Source organism: Peromyscus californicus, unplaced genomic scaffold, assembly GCF_007827085.1.
Source record: "Peromyscus californicus insignis strain IS unplaced genomic scaffold, ASM782708v3 Scaffold_16__1_contigs__length_79575227, whole genome shotgun sequence".
In the NCBI taxonomy this organism is placed as follows: domain Eukaryota; kingdom Metazoa; phylum Chordata; class Mammalia; order Rodentia; family Cricetidae; genus Peromyscus; species Peromyscus californicus.
This window is the reverse complement of record NW_026294458.1, coordinates 10,658,904-10,678,015: the sequence shown is the minus strand read 5'-3', so window position 1 is coordinate 10,678,015 and position 19,112 is coordinate 10,658,904. Positions and strand designations below refer to the sequence as shown.

Here is a 19,112-nt window from a genome sequence, read left to right as displayed (position 1 = left end):
CCTGGGGAACCCATGTGGCTGAGGTAACACTTTCCAAGCACATCCTCTCTAACGTCTGGACCTCATCTCTTTAAGTCCTATATGTCAACTACTTCCCACTTTGAGCCAAATACTCCTGTGCCTTGGGCATGGTTTGAAGTGTCTGTCCTTTTCCTGTTACCTGTCTCCAGTAAATTTACTTCATAGACTAAAGTGATCAAATCTTCAGAGGGAAGGGGTAAGTTTAAAATTGTGCTAAGTCCTCTCTAATTCCTCATTTGTCTTTACTCAGTTGAGCACAGGTGGGGTGCGTGGGGTGAGGGTGAGGGTGCTTTCCCACTGTGGCTCATGATGGCACAGGACCCCTTTCAAGCAAAGGGGTCTTCTCTCTGGGACCTAAGACCTGCATGAGAAGGTCACAGACTGACAATCTGATTCGAGTCCAAGCTCTCACATCCTGGAAATGTTCTCTTGCTTTTATAGCTCCTTGAGATGGAGAATTTTAGGAATGTTGAATTTTTGTCCGAATTCTAAGTGTTACCTTTTAAAGAGCCCCATAGGTAGTCATTTCAAAGCAAATATTTCCTCCTACTTTTCTTGTTTTCCAATTTTGAGATTTGTTTTCTGAAAAGAGGATACACCCCAAAGCCAGGCCATCAAGTCCCTTCTTTTTCAGGCAGATCTGCTGTGTTTCTTTTCATTATGGAAGAACAGGACAAGAAACCAGAGAAGTGGTGGGCAGAGGACAGGGGGAGATATAATATAACCGACAATGCATTAGCTTGCCTGTCCAGCACATGCTCACTCTCCCAATTCCCTCCGAGGCCAGCACGCTAATTCCCACTTACATTCACTTATATCTTAAGAGTCATCGACAACTGAAATCATGGTTATGATTATAACAAACACGAGGATAACAGTCTTCTTAAAGTTCCTTCTCATACACAGGGAACCAGTTGGCGTGACACTAGTCACATCAAAGGGCTCTTCTTGGTTCTGGGGTCTAGGAAGTCTGAAGTCACCTCTACAGGTGACTCAGCCTATTCACTCATTAAGTGGGAATCGTAGCTGTCTTTTCTTTTCACATAACCATGGTAAGAGCCAAAGCCCTGTGTGTCGAGAGCATCACCAAGACAGTGTGAGTGTACTGTTGCCAAGGAACCATGGGACACTGAGCAGGCAGGAACCTGTGTCTCCCTCACAACTGCCGGGGCACCTGGCCTTTAGAGGAGTCTTCAGGAGCTGTCAGTGAGTCTGGTTCATAATCCCCTCACAGGCAGCACCCTCCTGGCTCTTCCCCCCGCCCCCACTCCCTCTCATAGGAACATAGCATAAAGATTTATCTTTCTGTACTTAGCACTGGGCCCTGTCGTACCAGCCTGGCCAGGGCCACCAGGCTTGCTGTGAGTCTGGGCAAACCAGCCAGGGTGTATTAGGAAACCATCCTGGTCAGCATTCCCGGTGGGACCCACCATTGTTCTGGCCCCATGGTTCAGTGTGCAGGCCGATGTGGCTGTTCGCTGAACAATGGGGACAAATCCGGCCTGCTGTGTACTCTGCTCCCAAGAGACAAATGCTGGTGGGATTCTCCCAGGAAGCTAGTCATTCCACAGTCACCCAACTGTGTTATGGCTGCTGGCTCACAAAGGAGACCGCAGGTGCTGGGAAAATGGGACTAAAGTAGAAAGAACCAAGGTGAGGCCAAGGGGGTCCTTCAGAGCCTGGCAGGAAAAAAAAAAATGAGGGAGATTAACTTCCCCTTTCTGAGCAAGCAGTCACCCTGTCATGTGACCAGAGCCCTCCAAACTCCCCTCTACCCCCTTGGCTCCTCCTTTCACCAGGCTCCCCTACTTCCCCTTCTTGCCTCCTCCACTCCAGAAAGGATCTCATAAAATCCCCAGTAGACAGCTGAGCCAGTATCACTGAAGTCCAAGGGTTCTGAATCCCGTCACTACCAAAGGGCTCCTCCTCCTCTGCCTGTCCTTTGGGGACCTCATATTTGGAAGGTTTTAGGTTTCAGTGTAGCTGCCTTTATTCAGCATATGCCCTTCGAGTTATAGACTCAAGGTTTTTCTCCTTATTGTCACATCTAAAATCAACAGAACTTTGTGTCGTGTTGAATATGAGGGGAAAGGACAAGTTTGAAAACCTCTAACCTGTGTGAACTCTAGAGACAACCTAGTTGGCTTAGGAAACTTCGGGGAGCTAGACTAATGGAAGGAGACTAATGGGACAGCCAAGAGAAGGCCGGACTCCTGTAACAACGAAGTATGGCTTTTGTCAAGGTTATGGACTGGATTAGATGATTCGACATAGTTCCCAACAACGAAGCATCTGCCAAAATTGCAGACATTGACCGTGAAGGTGGCTCTTGGGTAAGGTGATGCCATGCAGGCATGGGGGCCAGACTTTAGATTCCCAGAACCCACATAAAAGCCAGGTGGTTTGGGCAGCCTGCCTATGATCTCAGCACTCAAGGGGGCAGAGACAGGGACTCTCTGGGCCAAGCTTACTAGCTAGATAAATGGTGAGCAAAAGACCCTGTTCCAAAATATATCAGGTGGAAAGGGGACATCAATCTAGAGCCTCCATACATGCACATACATGTATACATGCACCCACACATATGAACACACATCTGTACCCACATGTCATAGGCACACTTCTGGAAATTTATGGGATAAAGTAAAAAGGTCTAAAGCTGGCTAACCATGTAGAAGACTATGGGAGAAATCCAAATAACTTGGCAACAGATCCTTAGTACTAGAAAAGAGTGGAAACACAGTAACCACTGCAGTCAGGTTATCCTCACTGTGTCAGAGTCTGCATTTGCAATTCCTAACCCCTAGTCCCTTCGGAATCATCCAGCACAAATCACCGTGGTTTTGAGACTAACTCATGGAGGTGAGCAAAGAGGAGCCAAGACCAGTGACCCAGTGCATGTGATCCCAGCCGGAGAGGAACAAACTCTCACACATCGTTCCAGGCACACCTAACGTCGTACTCTTTGCATTCCTGCTTTTCGTCGATTGTTTCACTGTTTTCAAATGCCCCCTAATGATAGTACCAACATGGTATCTAAAGCATGAGAAGGCTGTGACAGACCTTCCCAGAAAAAAATCATCCATCTGGCATGAGTTCTAGAGCCCCTGGCTATGAGCTCCATGTTCCTGAGTCAACAATATGCTTAAAGTGTCTTGAAACAGAGGCACCCAAGAGGAGAGGTTTAGTGTTGCTCATTGACAAAAATACTTGTGCCAGAGGCTCACAGGAACCTAACCTTACATCTCCTCTCACAGCAACAATTCAGCTCGTGCCGTTCAGTGCTTGTGGTATCTTTGCAGCTACTGAAGACGATGATAACAAGGCATGCATGTTATATGTTTTTATATAGTGCTGCCCTATGGGTGAGAGAGTTGAAGTTATCCATGTTAGACTATGTGACTCTAAACTGATGGTGTCAGTTGGCAGGATTTGAATCCACTCCCAGAGAGGAACAGGACTCTAGCTTTTGTACCAGACTGCTAGTTCTTAGGAAAATGTAGGTGATCCCATAGCAGAACTGATAGATTATCAAGAGGGATCAAGTCTTGTAGATGGAGACTTAGGTGGGTCAGCGCTAAGACAGCAGACTGGAAGCTGAAGGGGCAGATGCCGACTTTGTGTGAAGGAGAGACTGTGGTCTTCAGAGCTCTCTGACAGGAGGGGCAGCCTTAGTGTGATGGTTCGAACGATAACTGTCCCTCGGCGGCTCAGGTGTTTGAACGCTTGGTCCCCAGTTGGTAGCACTGTTTGGGGAGGTTTAGGAGGTGTGGTCTTGCTGGAGGACGTATGTCCCTGGCAGCAGGCTTCAAGAGTCTAAAGACTCTGACATTTCTAGTTTTCTGTCTCTGCTTTGTGATTGTGCTCCAAGGGGTGAGTTTTCAGCTTCCTTTTCCTTCCATCACGGACTCAACCCTCTGGAACCATACAGACAAACCCTTCCTTCCTTCCTTTTTTTTTTTCTTTTCCTTTTTGATTCAGGGTTTCTCTGTGTAGTTTTGGTGCCTGTCCTGAATCTCGCTCTGTAGACCAGGCTGGCCTCGAACTCACAGGGATCCGCCTGGCTCTGCCTCCCGAGCGCTGGGATTAAAGGCGTGCGCCACCACTGCCTGGCACCCTTCCTTTTCTAAATTGTCTTAATCACAGTGTTTTATCACCACAACAGAAAAGTAACTAAGACACTTAGTCGAAACAAAACATATACAACCCTTTCCACCACACACACCATATTTAAACCCAGAGTCAAATGAAACAAACAAAAACAGAACACAACCATCCAGATGTAGTTTGTGTGGGTCAAACCACAGGAAAGACACGGGGAAGAGACAATTGCATTTGGCACACACCAAGAGGATAGTGGAAGAAAAGGAGCTGCTGGGTGTGGAAACGACAGTGTGAAGGGAAACAGAGGCATCCTTAAGTCTTGTGGATGGAGACTCAGATGGATCAGAGCCCAGACTGCAGACTGGAAACTAGGGACATACATGCTGGATTTGTGTAAGGGAGGTTTTGTGGCATTCAGAGCCCTTTGATAGCCAAGATTGGAAGCCAGTGGTCCACGGGTCCATCCACTGGGGGCACAAGTTTACTACCCTTTCTTAAAACAATGAATTTAAATGTCCTTTGTGGAGCCTGCACCGCTGTTTCAGAAGCCTGCAGCATCCCATGTGCTTTCAGCCCAACATAATGTGTTGTGATTTACCTTACTCTTGTAATAGAGCGGCTGGGTACAGCAAATGCAGATAAGGATGAAGTCACGATTTCAGACAGATGATCATTTCTAGCATGTCCCATGTAGAACTTAGGTCACATTTATATTTATATCCCAGCATTTGGTGTTTACTAATACTGTTCTGTGTTTCATCTTTCAGCTTCACCCTGGAGGCTTGACATGGAATCCTTTGACCTAGCATGTTGACAAAGTGGGCTCCACATCTGGGAAGTACTCAGAGGAATGCTTAGGATAGAAAAAAAAGCTAACATGGTTTTAGTATACCTTGGCCTTTGCTTTCCTGAGATGCTGTTTCAGAGAAAACAATGAAGAGTAGAGAGAGTAAACTCAGAATAATAACCTTGATGTTTGGAGTGTGGCTGACAGGTGGGATGCCAGCCCTTGGCTCTAACAGCAGAGCGAACCATCTCCTCCACCCCTGGAGGTCTGGAATTTATGAATGGAGGACAAAAGAGTTCTTGCCTTTCATATTCAATGCCTGAGAAACTCCTTTTAAGCAGAGCTAAGAGGTGCACGTGTGGCCTGGAGAGTGGCAGCGGCCTTTCTGAACCAGGGCAGAAACTGACAAGCCTGTTTCAGCAGCCATTGTTTGCCTCTGGCAGACAGTGCATAGCCATCCTGACACCGCTGTCCTGTGTTGCTGCCAGAACTGCCTTTCTGGTGGCCTTGCACACACTGTGACGAACGCCTAAGGAGCAAAGCAGGAGCTGCTACGAGAGGAGAGGCTGTCGGTAACTCACTGTGAACACAGCCTCAGTTTCCCCAGTGGAACATGACTGGAAAGATCTCTGAGGTCACGTCAAGAAATTGCGCTTTTAAAAGCCTTGTCAATGATCTTGGGGATTGGCCCCTTTTTCCCATGTCCTTTCTGGCCCTTGGAAAATTCTCCTGTGTTCAATGGAGAACACTTGCTTTGGGACTCTTGTGCTGGAGAGGAGGCAAGTTAGCTTCTTGGCAGGGTGGTAAGGTCCAGAACTGATGGCACTGGCAGCTCCTGGGCTGGGCCCTCCCTCTGCAGCTCCATGGCAACATACTACCCCTTTTCTCAGTGTGGGTCTCCCTCTGCAGCTCCATGGGCAACATACTACCCCTTTTCTCAGTGTGGGTCTCCCTCTGAAGCTCCATGGGCAACATACTACCCCTTTTCTCAGTGTGGGTCTCCCTCTGCAGCTCCCTGGGCAACATACTACCCCTTTTCTCAGTGTGGGTCTCCCTCTGCAGCTCCCTGGGCAACATACTACCCCTTTTCTCAGTGTGGGTCTCCCTCTGCAGCTCCCTGGGCAACATACTACCCCTTTTCTCAGTGTGGGTCTCCCTCTGCAGCTCCCTGGGCAACATACTACCCCTTTTCTCAGTGTGGGTCTCCCTCTGCAGCTCCCTGGGCAACATACTACCCCTTTTCTCAGTGTGGGTCTCCCTCTGCAGCTCCCTGGGCAACATACTACCCCTTTTCTCAGTGTGGGTCTCCCTCTGCAGCTCCCTGGGCAACATACTACCCCTTTTCTCAGTGTGGGTCTCCCTTAGTTCCTCCCACTTTCCTCATAGTCCTCACTGACAAAATGAAAAAAAAAAGGGGGGGGAGATAATAAAATAAATTAAATGAATTATAGGCATGTAGTAGGCATTGGAATTTAGCATTCTTATGTATCATCTTGGGGGAAAGACCCTAGGAGACAAGAGCTTTGCCACCTCTTTTAAAGACAGGTGCTTTTAGCATTTCCCCAAATTCCCAGATACCCCCTACCATTCTCAGTGATGCTGTGTCTTCATCAGAATGAACTAAGTGAAGCCTTAAGGGCTATTCAGAGCATCAAGACTCCATCCAACTCCCTTTCAAATACCGTGAGAGAGTAGAGACAAGCCGCAACGTGTCCTTCTCACGCGAACCCGGAACGTGTAGATCTTAAGTGAGGGCATTAGGCCCCAGGTAGCTTGGCTACCAGCAAGTGGATCCTGTCTCCTGAGAGAACTTGCAGTGGAACCCTACTTCTCCTGCTTTCTACGTCTTTCAGGGTCCTGTACTCACACTGCACACAGATCTCCAGCTATGATGAGCTGAAGGGATGAGCTGGAAATCGAACGATGGCTTTCAGAAGCTTAAATGTCCTTGGAAAATTCTACCTCTTCTATTCACCACCTGTCAACGTGGTCCATTTAAAATGTTTTTCTGACATGTGGGTTTTCTTACTTGCAAAGTGTAGACAGAGCACTACTCTTATAGAGTGGGTTGGGAAGAAACAAACCATGAGTACAGGAACTCCCGCAAATGGCAGCTCTGATTGTTTCTGATGCAAAACACAAGCAGAAAGAGTCACTCCGCGAGAATGCTATTTCCCAGCCTTCAATGCACTCTTACTTGGCTTTGCACAAAGGTCTAGACTAGTTATCAGATAGCTGAACTGCTCTGCGTAACTGCCCACCGTGGTGGGTTCTAGATTGTTGCTCCCTAAAAGCAATTAAGAGGCACTACAGTCGGCAGTGGGATGCATGCCAATTCTTTTATTTATGATGCTATGTGGAGCACAAGCCAGCCAGCATTCAGCCCTCAGGGAGAACTCTATGGCCCGTTCACGTCGTCACTCTACGATGCGGCGCAGTGATTGGACCGCGGGGGACGTTGCCCCCCAGTCGATGGGCTTCCGGTACTCCTTCTTGTCCAGAAGATACTGCCTGCCGCGGTAGTTGGGCAGCTCGTAGAAAACCCAGGTGCCGTCTAGTACCTTACAGGAGTGGATCTCTCGCATGTGGAACTGCTCCATGGTGGAAGGGCAGTCTTCTGTGGTTTCATACATCTGGCCATTAAAATCATCCTTCTCGAAGATCTGGATCTTATACTGGCCTCCACTAGACTGTGGACAACAGCAACAAACAGCAATGGACAGCCATCATTAGAGAAATCATTAGCGCTTCAGGAACTCAGAGGACAGCACGTTCACAGCCTATCACCCTGAAAGGAGGGCCACCAGAACTGTCTCCACCGTGGAATACTGAAAAGGCTGTCTTCGTTTTTTAAAGTATAATTTCTATAAATATATATGAGGTAGAAAGAGGGTCATAGAACAATTAGTCTTCACTTGATCTCAGCCAAAAGGCTGGGAAGTGATGTCATTTAGTCTAGTGAGGAAGTAAACTATGATTTTTATTTCAGTCAACAAAACCTCTAGAAAGACTTAGGAAAAGGTGTGTGGGGGAGAGGGGGCTGGAGAGACGGCTCAGCTGATTAGAGTGCTTGCTGCTCTCCCAAAGGAGTCAGTTCAGTTCCCAAAATCTGTATCAGGCAGCTCATATCCACCTGGAACTCCAGCTCTCGGGGACCCAACACCCTCTTCTGGCCCCTGAAGGCACCTGCATGCAAATGTGCTCACACGCACACATGCACACACACACACACACACACACACACACACACACACACACACACTCATAAAAATAAAATCTTGGAAAAGATGTGGGGTTGTGGCCACAGCAAGCTCCCAGACTCACCAGATGAACAGCTCTGCAAGAGCCCAGGCGGTCATTGAGGCCCATCCAACGCTGGTACTCAGGGTACTCGCCCTGAGGTAAGATGTACATGTGCCCCGCGAAGTTGGGCCTTTCGTACACAGCCCAGGTGCCTCCTTCTACTCTGATGGAGTTGCAGCGACTGAGGTACGAGTAGAAGTCGGCACAGTCACAGTCGCAGTCATAGCGGCGGCCTTGAAAATTTTTGTCTTCATAGAAACTAATCTGAAGCACAGAGCAGTTAGAGAGCTGAGGGACTGGGCGGCTTTGCACACAGATGAGAGAGAAAAGCTCACTGTCACATTAGGACGGCCTTCCCTTCCACTGTGAAGAGAAACGCACTCCTCTACTTGACCTCACGTTGACTTCTGGGGATTTTGTCAACAAATGCGATCGGGACTTTCTTAAAGTGGAGCACAATAAAAGAACGTTCTAATGGAGGACAGCAGTCTCCGACCAAGACCAAACCGCGTATTTACGTTTCTACAGCCCTCTACGCAAACAGACCGGAAGTGATGATGCAAAGCGGACCTCAGTTTCTCTGGTTGAAATAGGGAACACCTGATAGGAACTCTGGGAGTTCATCAATTGTTTCTATCACCGTGAAACCCCAAAATAGACACACACACACACACACACACACACACACACACACACACACACACACACACACACACACACACACACACACACACACACACACACACACACACACACCTTGTGCACAGTTATTTCACAACCAGAAAAACGCTGGGTTATAAGGAAACTACGGAGAGTCGTGGTTGAGGTGGTTAATTTCTTGGCAGTGTGCCGCCACCTTGTGGCTGATCGGACTTATTAACAGAAAAGCGCTGTCATAAGGGAGCCGAGGCGGGGAGTCTTCGTTTTTTTGAGTGAGGGTAGAAGGGTGAGTAGTTTTCTAGAAGGAAAGGAAAGGGGACAAGCCTGTCCAAACGAATAAAGCTGGTGAAGAGCACAGCCTGTCACAGGAACTCGTGTGTAGTGAGTGAGTGTACAGTGAGTGTGACCGAGCTGGAGTTGGTTCCCTCAGTGACTGTGAGCAAGAGCAAGGAGGTAACACGGGTAGCTGCGACAGGAAAGCACCCTGAACAGGTTCCGTCAGGTTTTGGCGACTCATTAGATGGAGAGAATGGACTCACACAAAGAGCCTTTCTCTTTCAGACTCTTCCCCAGATGACACACCCTGTTCCATTCTGCCTTAATGCACCCGCATCCTAATTCTCTCACCTCTATTTCCTGTTCCCTATTTTTTCTTACACATACACACAAATCATTTATTTCATTCCTTCCTCTTCAAATTTGTTTGTCTGATCCCTCTCTTATTTCAGCATAGCAGATCTAGAAGTGCCTGTTTACAGACGAGAGGGAAAAAATCCAGCACAGCTTACTAGCTAGCCATGTGACGAATGAGCATTGAGCCTTCCTTCAGAGCTCAGGGTGAAAGTGTGTCCTACAGAGGGGTGGACTGAGGGTAAAATGGAAATAATGGTAATCAAGTAGAAAGTTTGATACTTGACTCAAAATTGCCAGTGAAGTAGAAGGGGCCCCACCCCAGCCTGAGAAGCCATAGGCAATTAGAAGTTGTTGGGAGAGTGAGTCTCATATTCCTTGGTGGTGTAGACACTCGAAAAGCAGTCACTCCCAACCTTCCTAATGCTGCAACCCTTTAATACAGCTCATGCCGTGGGGACCCCAACCATAACATTATTTTGCTACCACTTCATAACTGTAATTTTGCTGTTAGGAATCGTAATGTAAATGTCTGATATGTGACCCACAGTGGGGTTCAGACCCACAGGTTGAGAACTGCTGCTCTAAGCTGTCCTGCTCAAATAGCCCACACCCAAGCTCAAGCAAGCAACCCCAATTAAATACAATGGGACACACCACACACACACACACACACACACACACACACACACACACACACACCCTCCACAGGACTAGCAAGGGGGTTACAGGGAAGGGGGCTGGTGTAGTGGGAGGGAAATGGGAGAATAATGGGGATGAATATGATCAAAGTACCTTATATACATGTGTAAAACTGATAAGCACATTTTAAAAATACAACTGGCTCAGTCTGCATGGTACTTGTGTGTAAGTTCAGGGCTGACCATTTGGTATTTGGTAGCCAATTGGTGTGATCTTCCCCGGGGAGGACTACTTGTCCCACAATGCAGCCTGCCTTAGTTGCCTGTAGCTCTTTGTGCAAGGCTGAAGTTTCAGGAGCTTCCCTCTTTGCACCTTAGCATGCCCATCATTGTCATCCTTGTGCAGGTTAGGCAGCCGAAGAGAAATCGTTAAAGATAGTTAAGAGTAAGCTGCTTTTGTTGTTATGGACTAGGAGATGACTTCCAAAGATCACTGGCTATTCAAGGATAGCTAGAAGCCCGTGGGCTGCAGTATAGACCCCTTGCTTCTTATGTGGGCCATTTTCTTTTCACTCCATCTTCCTACCCCCACATGACTTACTTACATAGCAGCATTTACACTCTAAACACTCAGCAGGACTGACCCTGCACCCCAGAGCCTTTTTATTGTGACCTGTGATGAGATCTTCAGGAAAATCGAGTAACTTCCATAATGGACAGGTTCCACCCGCCTTCATTCATATGCTGATTTTACTTTTGAGCCATGACTTAGCAAAAATGACTTTATGGGAGCTATGCTATGGGGAATACTGCTTGTATATTTTAATTCATTGGTTCTCACATTTACAGTCCTCTGCACATTTGCCTTATAGCAGTATCTGAGAAGTACATCTATACATGGGGTCACCATGTTGTCTGCCCTCAGAGGCCAGTCAGTCATCCCACGTTGAACCAAGGATGCATTAGTTTTTCATGGAGCTCCAGCCCTATCTATCTGTTGAGTGAATGTAGGCTGGAAATGTGAAATTTAACCACTCTATTGCTAATGGAGAGATTGTGGCCTTTGGACATAAAACTTGTAGAGAAAATAGTGCTGGATTTCCTAGAAATCACTACAAAATTCCTGTCACATTGGAGTTTATTTTTGAAAAATAGCCTACCAGTCTAAGCAAGATTATGTTAACAGAAAACATGCTTAATAAAATCTGTTGCTCTTGCTGAGTCAATGTGCCTCTTAATTAACCGGTAACAGATAGTGAGAACGGAAGGGAGAAAGACTAGGTATCTATTTACATGATGTTTATGTAATAGCTTCCCTCCAGGCTCTTCAGATTTTCAGTGGGATTTAAGTGGTGTATATTTTACACTAGACAGTCTTTCCCCTGCAACATCTGGATGGTTGTTAATTCTATTTGTCAAATGAGGAGAAAGGGCATCTAACCAATGACAGAACAAGCTAGCAGCTACCTCCAGATAACATACACTGGTAAGCATATGCTATTGTCTGCCTAACTTCTTGCTAGTCTCAGTCTAAAGATGAAGAAACTGTGATGTGAATCCAAATGGAGTTTCTTCAATATACCTGGCCTGAGCTTTGAAAACTGTCCATGTCTCAATAAAAATAACAACAACAAAAACTGAAGGAACTGCTCTACAGGCACAGAGAGAGTGGGAGGGAGGGAGAGGAGAAGAGGAGGGGGGCAGAGAATGTAAGCAAAGAAAAATAATCAAATAACTAATGTATCCCATGACATTAACATGCCCTATCATGTCTGGGGTCAACTGGAGAAACTAAGTATGGTCTGAATGTTGGGTGTTAGATTTAGGATGAATTTTAGAGGTGTGTTTATTCACGGTAAAAAAAAAAAATTGTTTTTAGGAGATATATATCTAAATACCCCAATCAACAGCGCAATGCAGTTAGGTACTCTTCAATGGCATAATAAAGAGAGCAAATATAACCAAATGTTAACAATTGGAGAGCATCGGTGAAAAGCAAGAATTTGCTGCACATCTTTCTTATTCTTTCAACATTAGTAAGTCTGAAAGTTTTCAAAGAGTCGGAGGAGGGAGGGATCAGGGACCACACACTGACTCCACCCTTTAGCCTCGCTGAGGGCTACAAAAGCTAACTAACCAGAGAATCCCTTCCTTCCCCAAGCCTTGCCTGAGCATTCACCTCCAGACAGGCAGTCGAGTCAAAGGTTAGTGAGGACCCTGCCTCAAATGAAGAAGTACTGTCTGACTGAGTTCACTGGCCTGGCCTGGCCACTGGCCTTCTGGAACAATAAGGACTGAGGCTAAATTACACACAAGAGAACGTTGACTACTTAAGTTGTCTATTACAGTCTCCATCATGTCCTATTCCTGTGAGACTGAATCATCCATGTTGCTGGACGGCAGCCATCGTGATGGTTTCGGTATTGCTTACCCATATAGTACTTAGCACAGCGCCATTGCTAAATGTAAATCTTCAGTGTTGTGTTAGATGATGCTGTTAGACTAGAAAACAAGCCCTCCTTCACCCCCTCCCCATCCTTGTCCTTCAAGCACTAGGTTATTCCCCTCCAGGCAAAGAAGCAGGAGCCTTTCTGTATTCCTCTTTCCATGTATCTTTAGAAGAAAAGCAGGGGAGCTGAGACGTCTGCATGGCCTTTACTTACCTTGGCTCCAGTTTTAGACATTGTAAGTGCAGAGGTTGATTCCGCACCACTGAAAGAAATCCAGAGCGGCTTCCGGGGCTACAGGCACAGGGACATTTATACCAGGCTGGTTTCAAATCAATTTGCTTAGTAGTGAGAACTGAATCCAAAATTTGAGTCAGTCGTTTACAGTCTATGGATGTTTGCTAAATAAACAATTGGGATTATGAAATAAAGGCAGGCTTTATTGCCCGTCCAATGCTCACATAGCCCTGCTGCATTGTAGACTTTGCTGAATCAAGGCACCAAAACCCAGCCAAAGTTTTAAAACTTCAAAACAAGTTTTTTCTGTGCAGTTTGTTTCATCCAATGACCTACTGGACATTCCTAATGTCTTTTTGTTCTTCAACAGAGAGCACACAGAAGAATCCGAAGACCATCCTCTACTTCAGGGCAAAGGTGAGGTTTCAAAGGCAAACAAACGTGTACCTAAAAGTCATGAATGCTCTTGTCTTTGGGGTGTTGGGAGTCATTACAAAAAAACATTGGCAATCTAAAAGCTTTTAATATGGACTATATGTTAGATATAATAACTATATGTTATATATGTTTGGTTCTTCAATTTGATTCTGCCCTATAAGTAGGTAGGAAAATGTCATTGATTTTGGTAATGTATGCTAATGTGTTTGGGATAGAATGATGTCTGCAATCTACTCACCAGCTTTAAAATTAATAACAGAGAATAGATGAGTCAATGCGGCAAAATGTTAACATCTAGGTACTCTAGTCAGAGAGTATATAGGGATTCAGTGACCTTTCGCTTTTTTTTCAGAGCCTTACTATGTTATATATCTCTGGCTGGCCTGGAATTCACTGGGTAGTTGAGGCTGGCTTCAAGGGCTTGGCAATCCCGTTTCCCAAGTTCAGGAATTACCAGCATGCCATAGCAAGGTCAGCTCACCTATTCTTGCAAATGTCATTCAGGTTTGAATTTTTTCCCAGACACAAATTAAAAAGAGCTGTTACTCACGAGAGGAGTGTTAAGTACATAGGGAGAGAAAGCTGCCTTGAGACTCCAGAATTTTCCAAGCTAGATGCTCTCTCTGCCCTTTACACTGCAATCTGCCTCTAATGTTAGGAATGGGATTAATACTTTCTACAAACTCAGAGAAACAATAAGCCAATCCTTCTCCCTTTAATTTTCCCAGCAGAGCACAGTCTTCCTCAAAGTCCAATTTCATCTTTCTACTATGTCCAACAAATACCTTTATAAATGGGATCCCCACAACAGCATTCAACTTAAAAGGGAAATGTAGGGGCTGGAGAGGCATTTGCTGCTTCTTCAGAAGCCTGGACTTCAGTTCCCAGCAGCCACACAGAGCGGTTCACAAGAGCGGCTCTGGGAACTGACTCATCTGGTCTCCTCCAGTACCTGCACTCACACGTGCATACCCAGAGACAGACATACACACATTCATCATAATAAAAATACATCTTTAAGAATGTGGCAGATGAGCCGGGCGGTGGTGGCGCACGCCTTTAATCCCAGCACTCGGGAGGCAGAGCCAGGCGGATCTCTGTGAGTTCGAGGCCAGCCTGGGCTACCAAGTGAGTTCCAGGAAAAGGCGCAAAGCTACACAGAGAAACCCTGTCTCGAAAAAACCAAAAAAAAAAAAAAAAAAAAAAGAATGTGGCAGATGTGCCTTGATATGCAGATCACCAAGAAGCAACTAACAGACCACAGAACATATTTGCGTCTCAACTTTCAGCACTTCAAAGCATCAGATCAACCCACAGGGTCCGTTAGTGTCAGGCCAATGCTTCTTCATTCCGTCATCCTGTGCCTACTCGAATTTCATGTTAAAGTAAAAATTATCAAGGCTTCAAAGACTTCACAAGCATGAAGAGGGCTAATTTTATTTGAGAACTCTAAGAATGGCTCTCCGTGATGGTAACTATCCATTAAATAACCCGGGTTAGTGATGAGAATCATGTCACTCACTTGTCTGGAAGAACAGGGCTTCTTAGCCACATGTAAACCCATGCGGTACAATAACAGAGTAAAAACAAAAACCTTTTATTAAAATTAAAACTTATCTTCTTAACAAAAGGAGAAAATTACTTTTTAGAGTTTGTTTATTGAAATTTGAAGCAGAAAATAAAAATAAAAAATTTTACACAATTTCATGTGTTTTATACTTTAAGGCCTAAAATACCATTTTATAAAACTATCTCTGCTGAACTTATACACCAACTGACCATACTGTCACTCTTTTTAAAAAAGGAGTAGCAATTTCCTTTTAAATAGTTACAAAGAACCACACAACTCTTTTTGTTTTGTTTTGTTTTGTTTTTTGAGATACTGGGTCCTCACCATGTAGACCAGGCTAGACTGGAACTCATAGAGCTCTACCTGACTCTGCCTCCTGAGCCCTGGCATCAGGCATGTGCCACCACACCTGGCTAACTTTTTCAGCTAGGACAAAACCCTTCCATCATACAGATTAAAATATGAAGTCAGCTTGTGAGCCTGCACCCAGTCACTTAGACACTAACGCATACATCCATCTGCCTTGCCCAGTGTTCCATTTTGGCATGACACATATGGGTCTTCTAACCTTCGACAGGGAAGACGTTTTTATCAAAGTCAGAAGCTCAAATTCAACCCAAGTGAGTACAGACAGGAACCAACAAAGGAGTGAACTGGAGGGAAAGCCTGAGGTCTCGTGGGCAGCAAGGGTGTCTTCAGTGGGCACCAGCCTCCATCCTTCCTCACGTTTCCAGAGCCCTGCAGGTGAGCAAAGAGAATGTAATGTATAGAAATCAATTTTCACAGTCCATGCAAATATGAAAACTACTTTCATTTATAAACTCATATAAATTAGGAAGAGCATGACAATTTATCATGAGAAAATTATCTTTGTATAGTTACTTTATAACAGAAAGAAAATACTACGAACTCAAAATTGGTAGACAGGAGGTAAACAGGAACACCAATCCCTATGCCTGACATACAATTCCACCTGGAGACTAACGGGAGTGCCAATCCCTACGCCTTCCAGTTCCTGTTTCTTTGTACAATCTCCAATCTCAACCCAGCATTTATTAACTACATATTGTAAAATTCTTTCTTTCTTTCTTTCTTTTTTTTTGAGACAGAGTTTCTCTGTGTAACAGCCCTGGCTGTCCTGGAACTCACTCTGTAGACCAGATTGGCCTCAAATTCACAGAGATACACCTGCTTCTGCCTCCTGAGTGCTGGGATCAAAGGCATGGACTTCTTTTTTTGAGATTTATTTTTATTTATGTGCCTGGATATTTTGCCTGCATGTGTGTATATGCACCCACATGCAAACAGTGCCCTTGGGGGCCAGAAGAGGGCATCAGATCCTTTGGAACTGTTATTACAGACAGTTAAGAATTTCCCTGTAAGTACTGGGAATTGAACCCAGGTCCTCTAAAAGAGCAGCAAGTGCTCTAAACCACTGAGCCATCTCTTCAGCCCAAGTCATGCTTCTTAAAAAGACTAGTCTAGGTGGCTATGGTGGCACATACCTACAATCCCAGCACTCGGGATGCCAAGGCAGGAGGGCTGCTCCAAGTTCAAAGCCAGCCTGGACTACGTAGAAAGACTCTGTGTCATGAACAAAACAAAAGAAAGGAAGACACACTTTGGAAAGGGAATCATTTTGTTTGCAGCTTTGTTTGGAAAACTGCGATCCCCTAAATAGGTGAGCACATGTGGTGCAGCCCACTCCTGGGTATAAATGCATGAGACAGAAGCACACGCTATAAACATGAAGCAGTGTGATTTGAAGAAGTGGAAAGAATCTTCAAGTCCTCTCGATGGACTGCTACCCTACTGTAAGAAGGAACACTCTTGATACAGCAGGGATGAACCTTGACAAGCTGACTGCTTCCATTTATAAGATTGTCCAGAATAAACAAGGCAAATGCTTGTTTGCTGGGGCCTGGAGGTAAGAGAAGCTGAGGGGTTAACGGCAAAGGAGATGACTGCTAACGGGGAGAGGGCATTCTAACTAGGTGCTTTGAAACGTTCTGTTTTTAAAAGGTGGCAGTTGCATAAATGTGCAAACTCAGTAAAATGCAATGAATTCTTCACCTTAGAAAGGTGAGTTGCCAGGCTAGATGGTACACACCTACAACTCCAGCTCTTTGGGAAGGGAAGGCAAGAGAATTGCAAACTCAAGGTCTGCTTGGGTTATAGAGCAAGTTCAAGGCCAACCTAAGCAATTTAGCAAGATCTGGTCTCACAAACAAGTAAGTACAAAGAGAGCTGTAGATAGAGCTCAGTGGTAGAATGATTATACAGCATGTGTGAGGCCCTGGCTTCCACCCTCTGTACCTCCAAAAGAAAGAGAAAAAAAAGAAAAAGAAAAGAAGGCTGTAAACGAACAGAGAGGTGAATCCCGTGTTGTGTGAATTGTCTCTCTAAAAAACAGAGAGGTGAATCTCGTGTTATGTGAATTCTCTCTCTAAAAAACAAACAGAGAGGTGAACCTCGGGTTGTGTGAATTGTCTCTCTAAAAAACGAACAGAGAGGTGAATCCCGTGTTACGTGAATTGTCTCTCTAAAAAAAACGAACAGAGCCGGGCGGTGGTGGCGCACGCCTTTAATCCCAGCACTCGGGAGGCAGAGCCAGGCGGATCTCTGTGAGTTCGAGGCCAGCCTGGTCTCCAAAGCGAGTTCCAGGAAAGGCGCAAAGCTACACAGAGAAAACCTGTCTCGAAAAACCAAAAAAAAAAAAAAAAAAAAAAAAAAAAAAACGAACAGAGAGGTGAATCCCGTGTTATGTGAATTGTCTCTCTAAAAAACAAACAGAGAGGTGAATCTCGGGTTGTGTGAATTGTCTCTCTAAAAATAAGCTTTCTCCTATCTTGGATCCCTAGTTTCATCTCTGAAAGACAAATGCTGTTTACACTTTTATACTCTTTGAGAAATTCTTTAATTCTTTAAGTGTGTAAATAAATCTCACTGTTCTGGCTGGATTTCTAATGGGAATGATTATTTAAATGGGCAGCCAACACCCAATTTCCTCCCCTTATTTTCCAGTTACTGCACTATGAGGAGAGGTCTTGTTCTGGAGCACAGATGGCTATTAACTGCCACAGATGCAGCTTATCAGCAGCTAGATCACTGAAGAAAGTGACACCCTCCATGAGCTGCCCACAGACCCACAGGAAGGGAGGAAAATGAATCCTTACTCATTATAATGCAAGGGTTCATGATGTGGGTTTGTGCGCACACACATCCAGGCCACAGTGTGCCTGTGGAGGACAGAGGCCACCTTTGTGGAGATTACTTTTTTCCTTTCATCTTTACATGGGTTCTAGAGCTCAAACTCAGGTCGCCAGGGTGGAGCCCTTCCCCTCTGAAGCACCTCACCACCCACATGTCTTTATTTTTAAGTGAGCATTTCCATTTCTGTATTCTTTCCTATGAACCACCTATCCACATCCTATGTCTATTTTTCCACTTTTAGTCTTTAAAAACTTGAAATTTGCAAGTTCATTTCTATTTTAAATAGTTGGACAGTAGCTCAGCAGTTAAGAGCATGTGTTGCTCTTGTAGAGGGCCCAGGTTCGATTCCCAGCACCCACATGGTAGCTCACAACTGTGACTCCAGGCCCAGGAGATCTGATGCCCTCTTCTGCTCTCTGGGCACACCTGTGGTCCAGCATATGAAGGCAAACTACTCATATACATAAAATAATTTTTTAAAAAATCTAAAAAGAGCCCTGACCTGTGAGAGGCTTCCAGGAACAGCTCGGCCCCATACCATGCAGCTGGGGTGGACAGGACTCAACCAAACACAGCCTGGGCTTTCTAGCCCTGGCCCACAAGAGGACTCCAGCAACAGTCACACACCAACCAGGAGCCCACCCGGCACCTTTGGGAACTATTACGATCTCTTTGTGATGAGGAGGCATGGTCCTGCCCAGCGCCATGATGGACTGGGTAGGACAAGGCAGGCCTGGGGCGGTCTGTCCGGGGCTCCAAGGAGAAAACACGGTATGGTGAGCAAATGTATGGTGTGGTTTGGGAGAGAGAGACAAAATGGTTCATATCCTAGAGACAGAGGCCTATCTAAAGAGGTGAAAGAGATGAGGAGCAGGCTGGCCTGGGTGACCCTGGGCTGCTGCTGGAGCCCATGTCTGGGTTCATGGCTCTGATGCAGCCATGGTCTCTGTTGACGTCCATGGCTCCTGATACCACCAAAAGTCGAGAGGCTAGGGCTGTGCAGAGTTGGCCCCACCCTTCACTGTCTGTCTGCAGCACTAGGAGAACTGGTCCCGCCCCTC

The 19,112-nt window shown here is 45.7% G+C and overlaps 2 protein-coding genes across 4 annotated transcripts in view; both read right to left on the bottom strand.

The window, feature by feature from the left end:
- Nucleotides 1–7,232: 7,232 nt before the first annotated feature.
- On the bottom strand, nt 7,233–18,758 carry Crygs (crystallin gamma S). Its single transcript, XM_052739896.1, has 3 exons — nt 18,694–18,758; nt 8,237–8,549; nt 7,233–7,602 (listed from the first exon to the last, which is right to left on the bottom strand). Exons 1-3 carry the CDS (start codon nt 18,756–18,758, stop codon nt 7,330–7,332), a joined length of 651 nt encoding a protein of 216 aa, XP_052595856.1. The 3' UTR covers nt 7,233–7,329.
- Tbccd1 (TBCC domain containing 1) overlaps nt 14,907–19,112 on the bottom strand; it is a 46,833-nt gene continuing 42,627 nt past the window's right edge. For all 3 annotated transcript variants that reach the window (XM_052740327.1, XM_052740329.1, XM_052740328.1), the window contains exon 8: nt 14,907–15,576. The gene's annotated coding sequence lies outside the window, so the exon portion shown is untranslated. The remainder of the gene's footprint in view (nt 15,577–19,112) is intronic.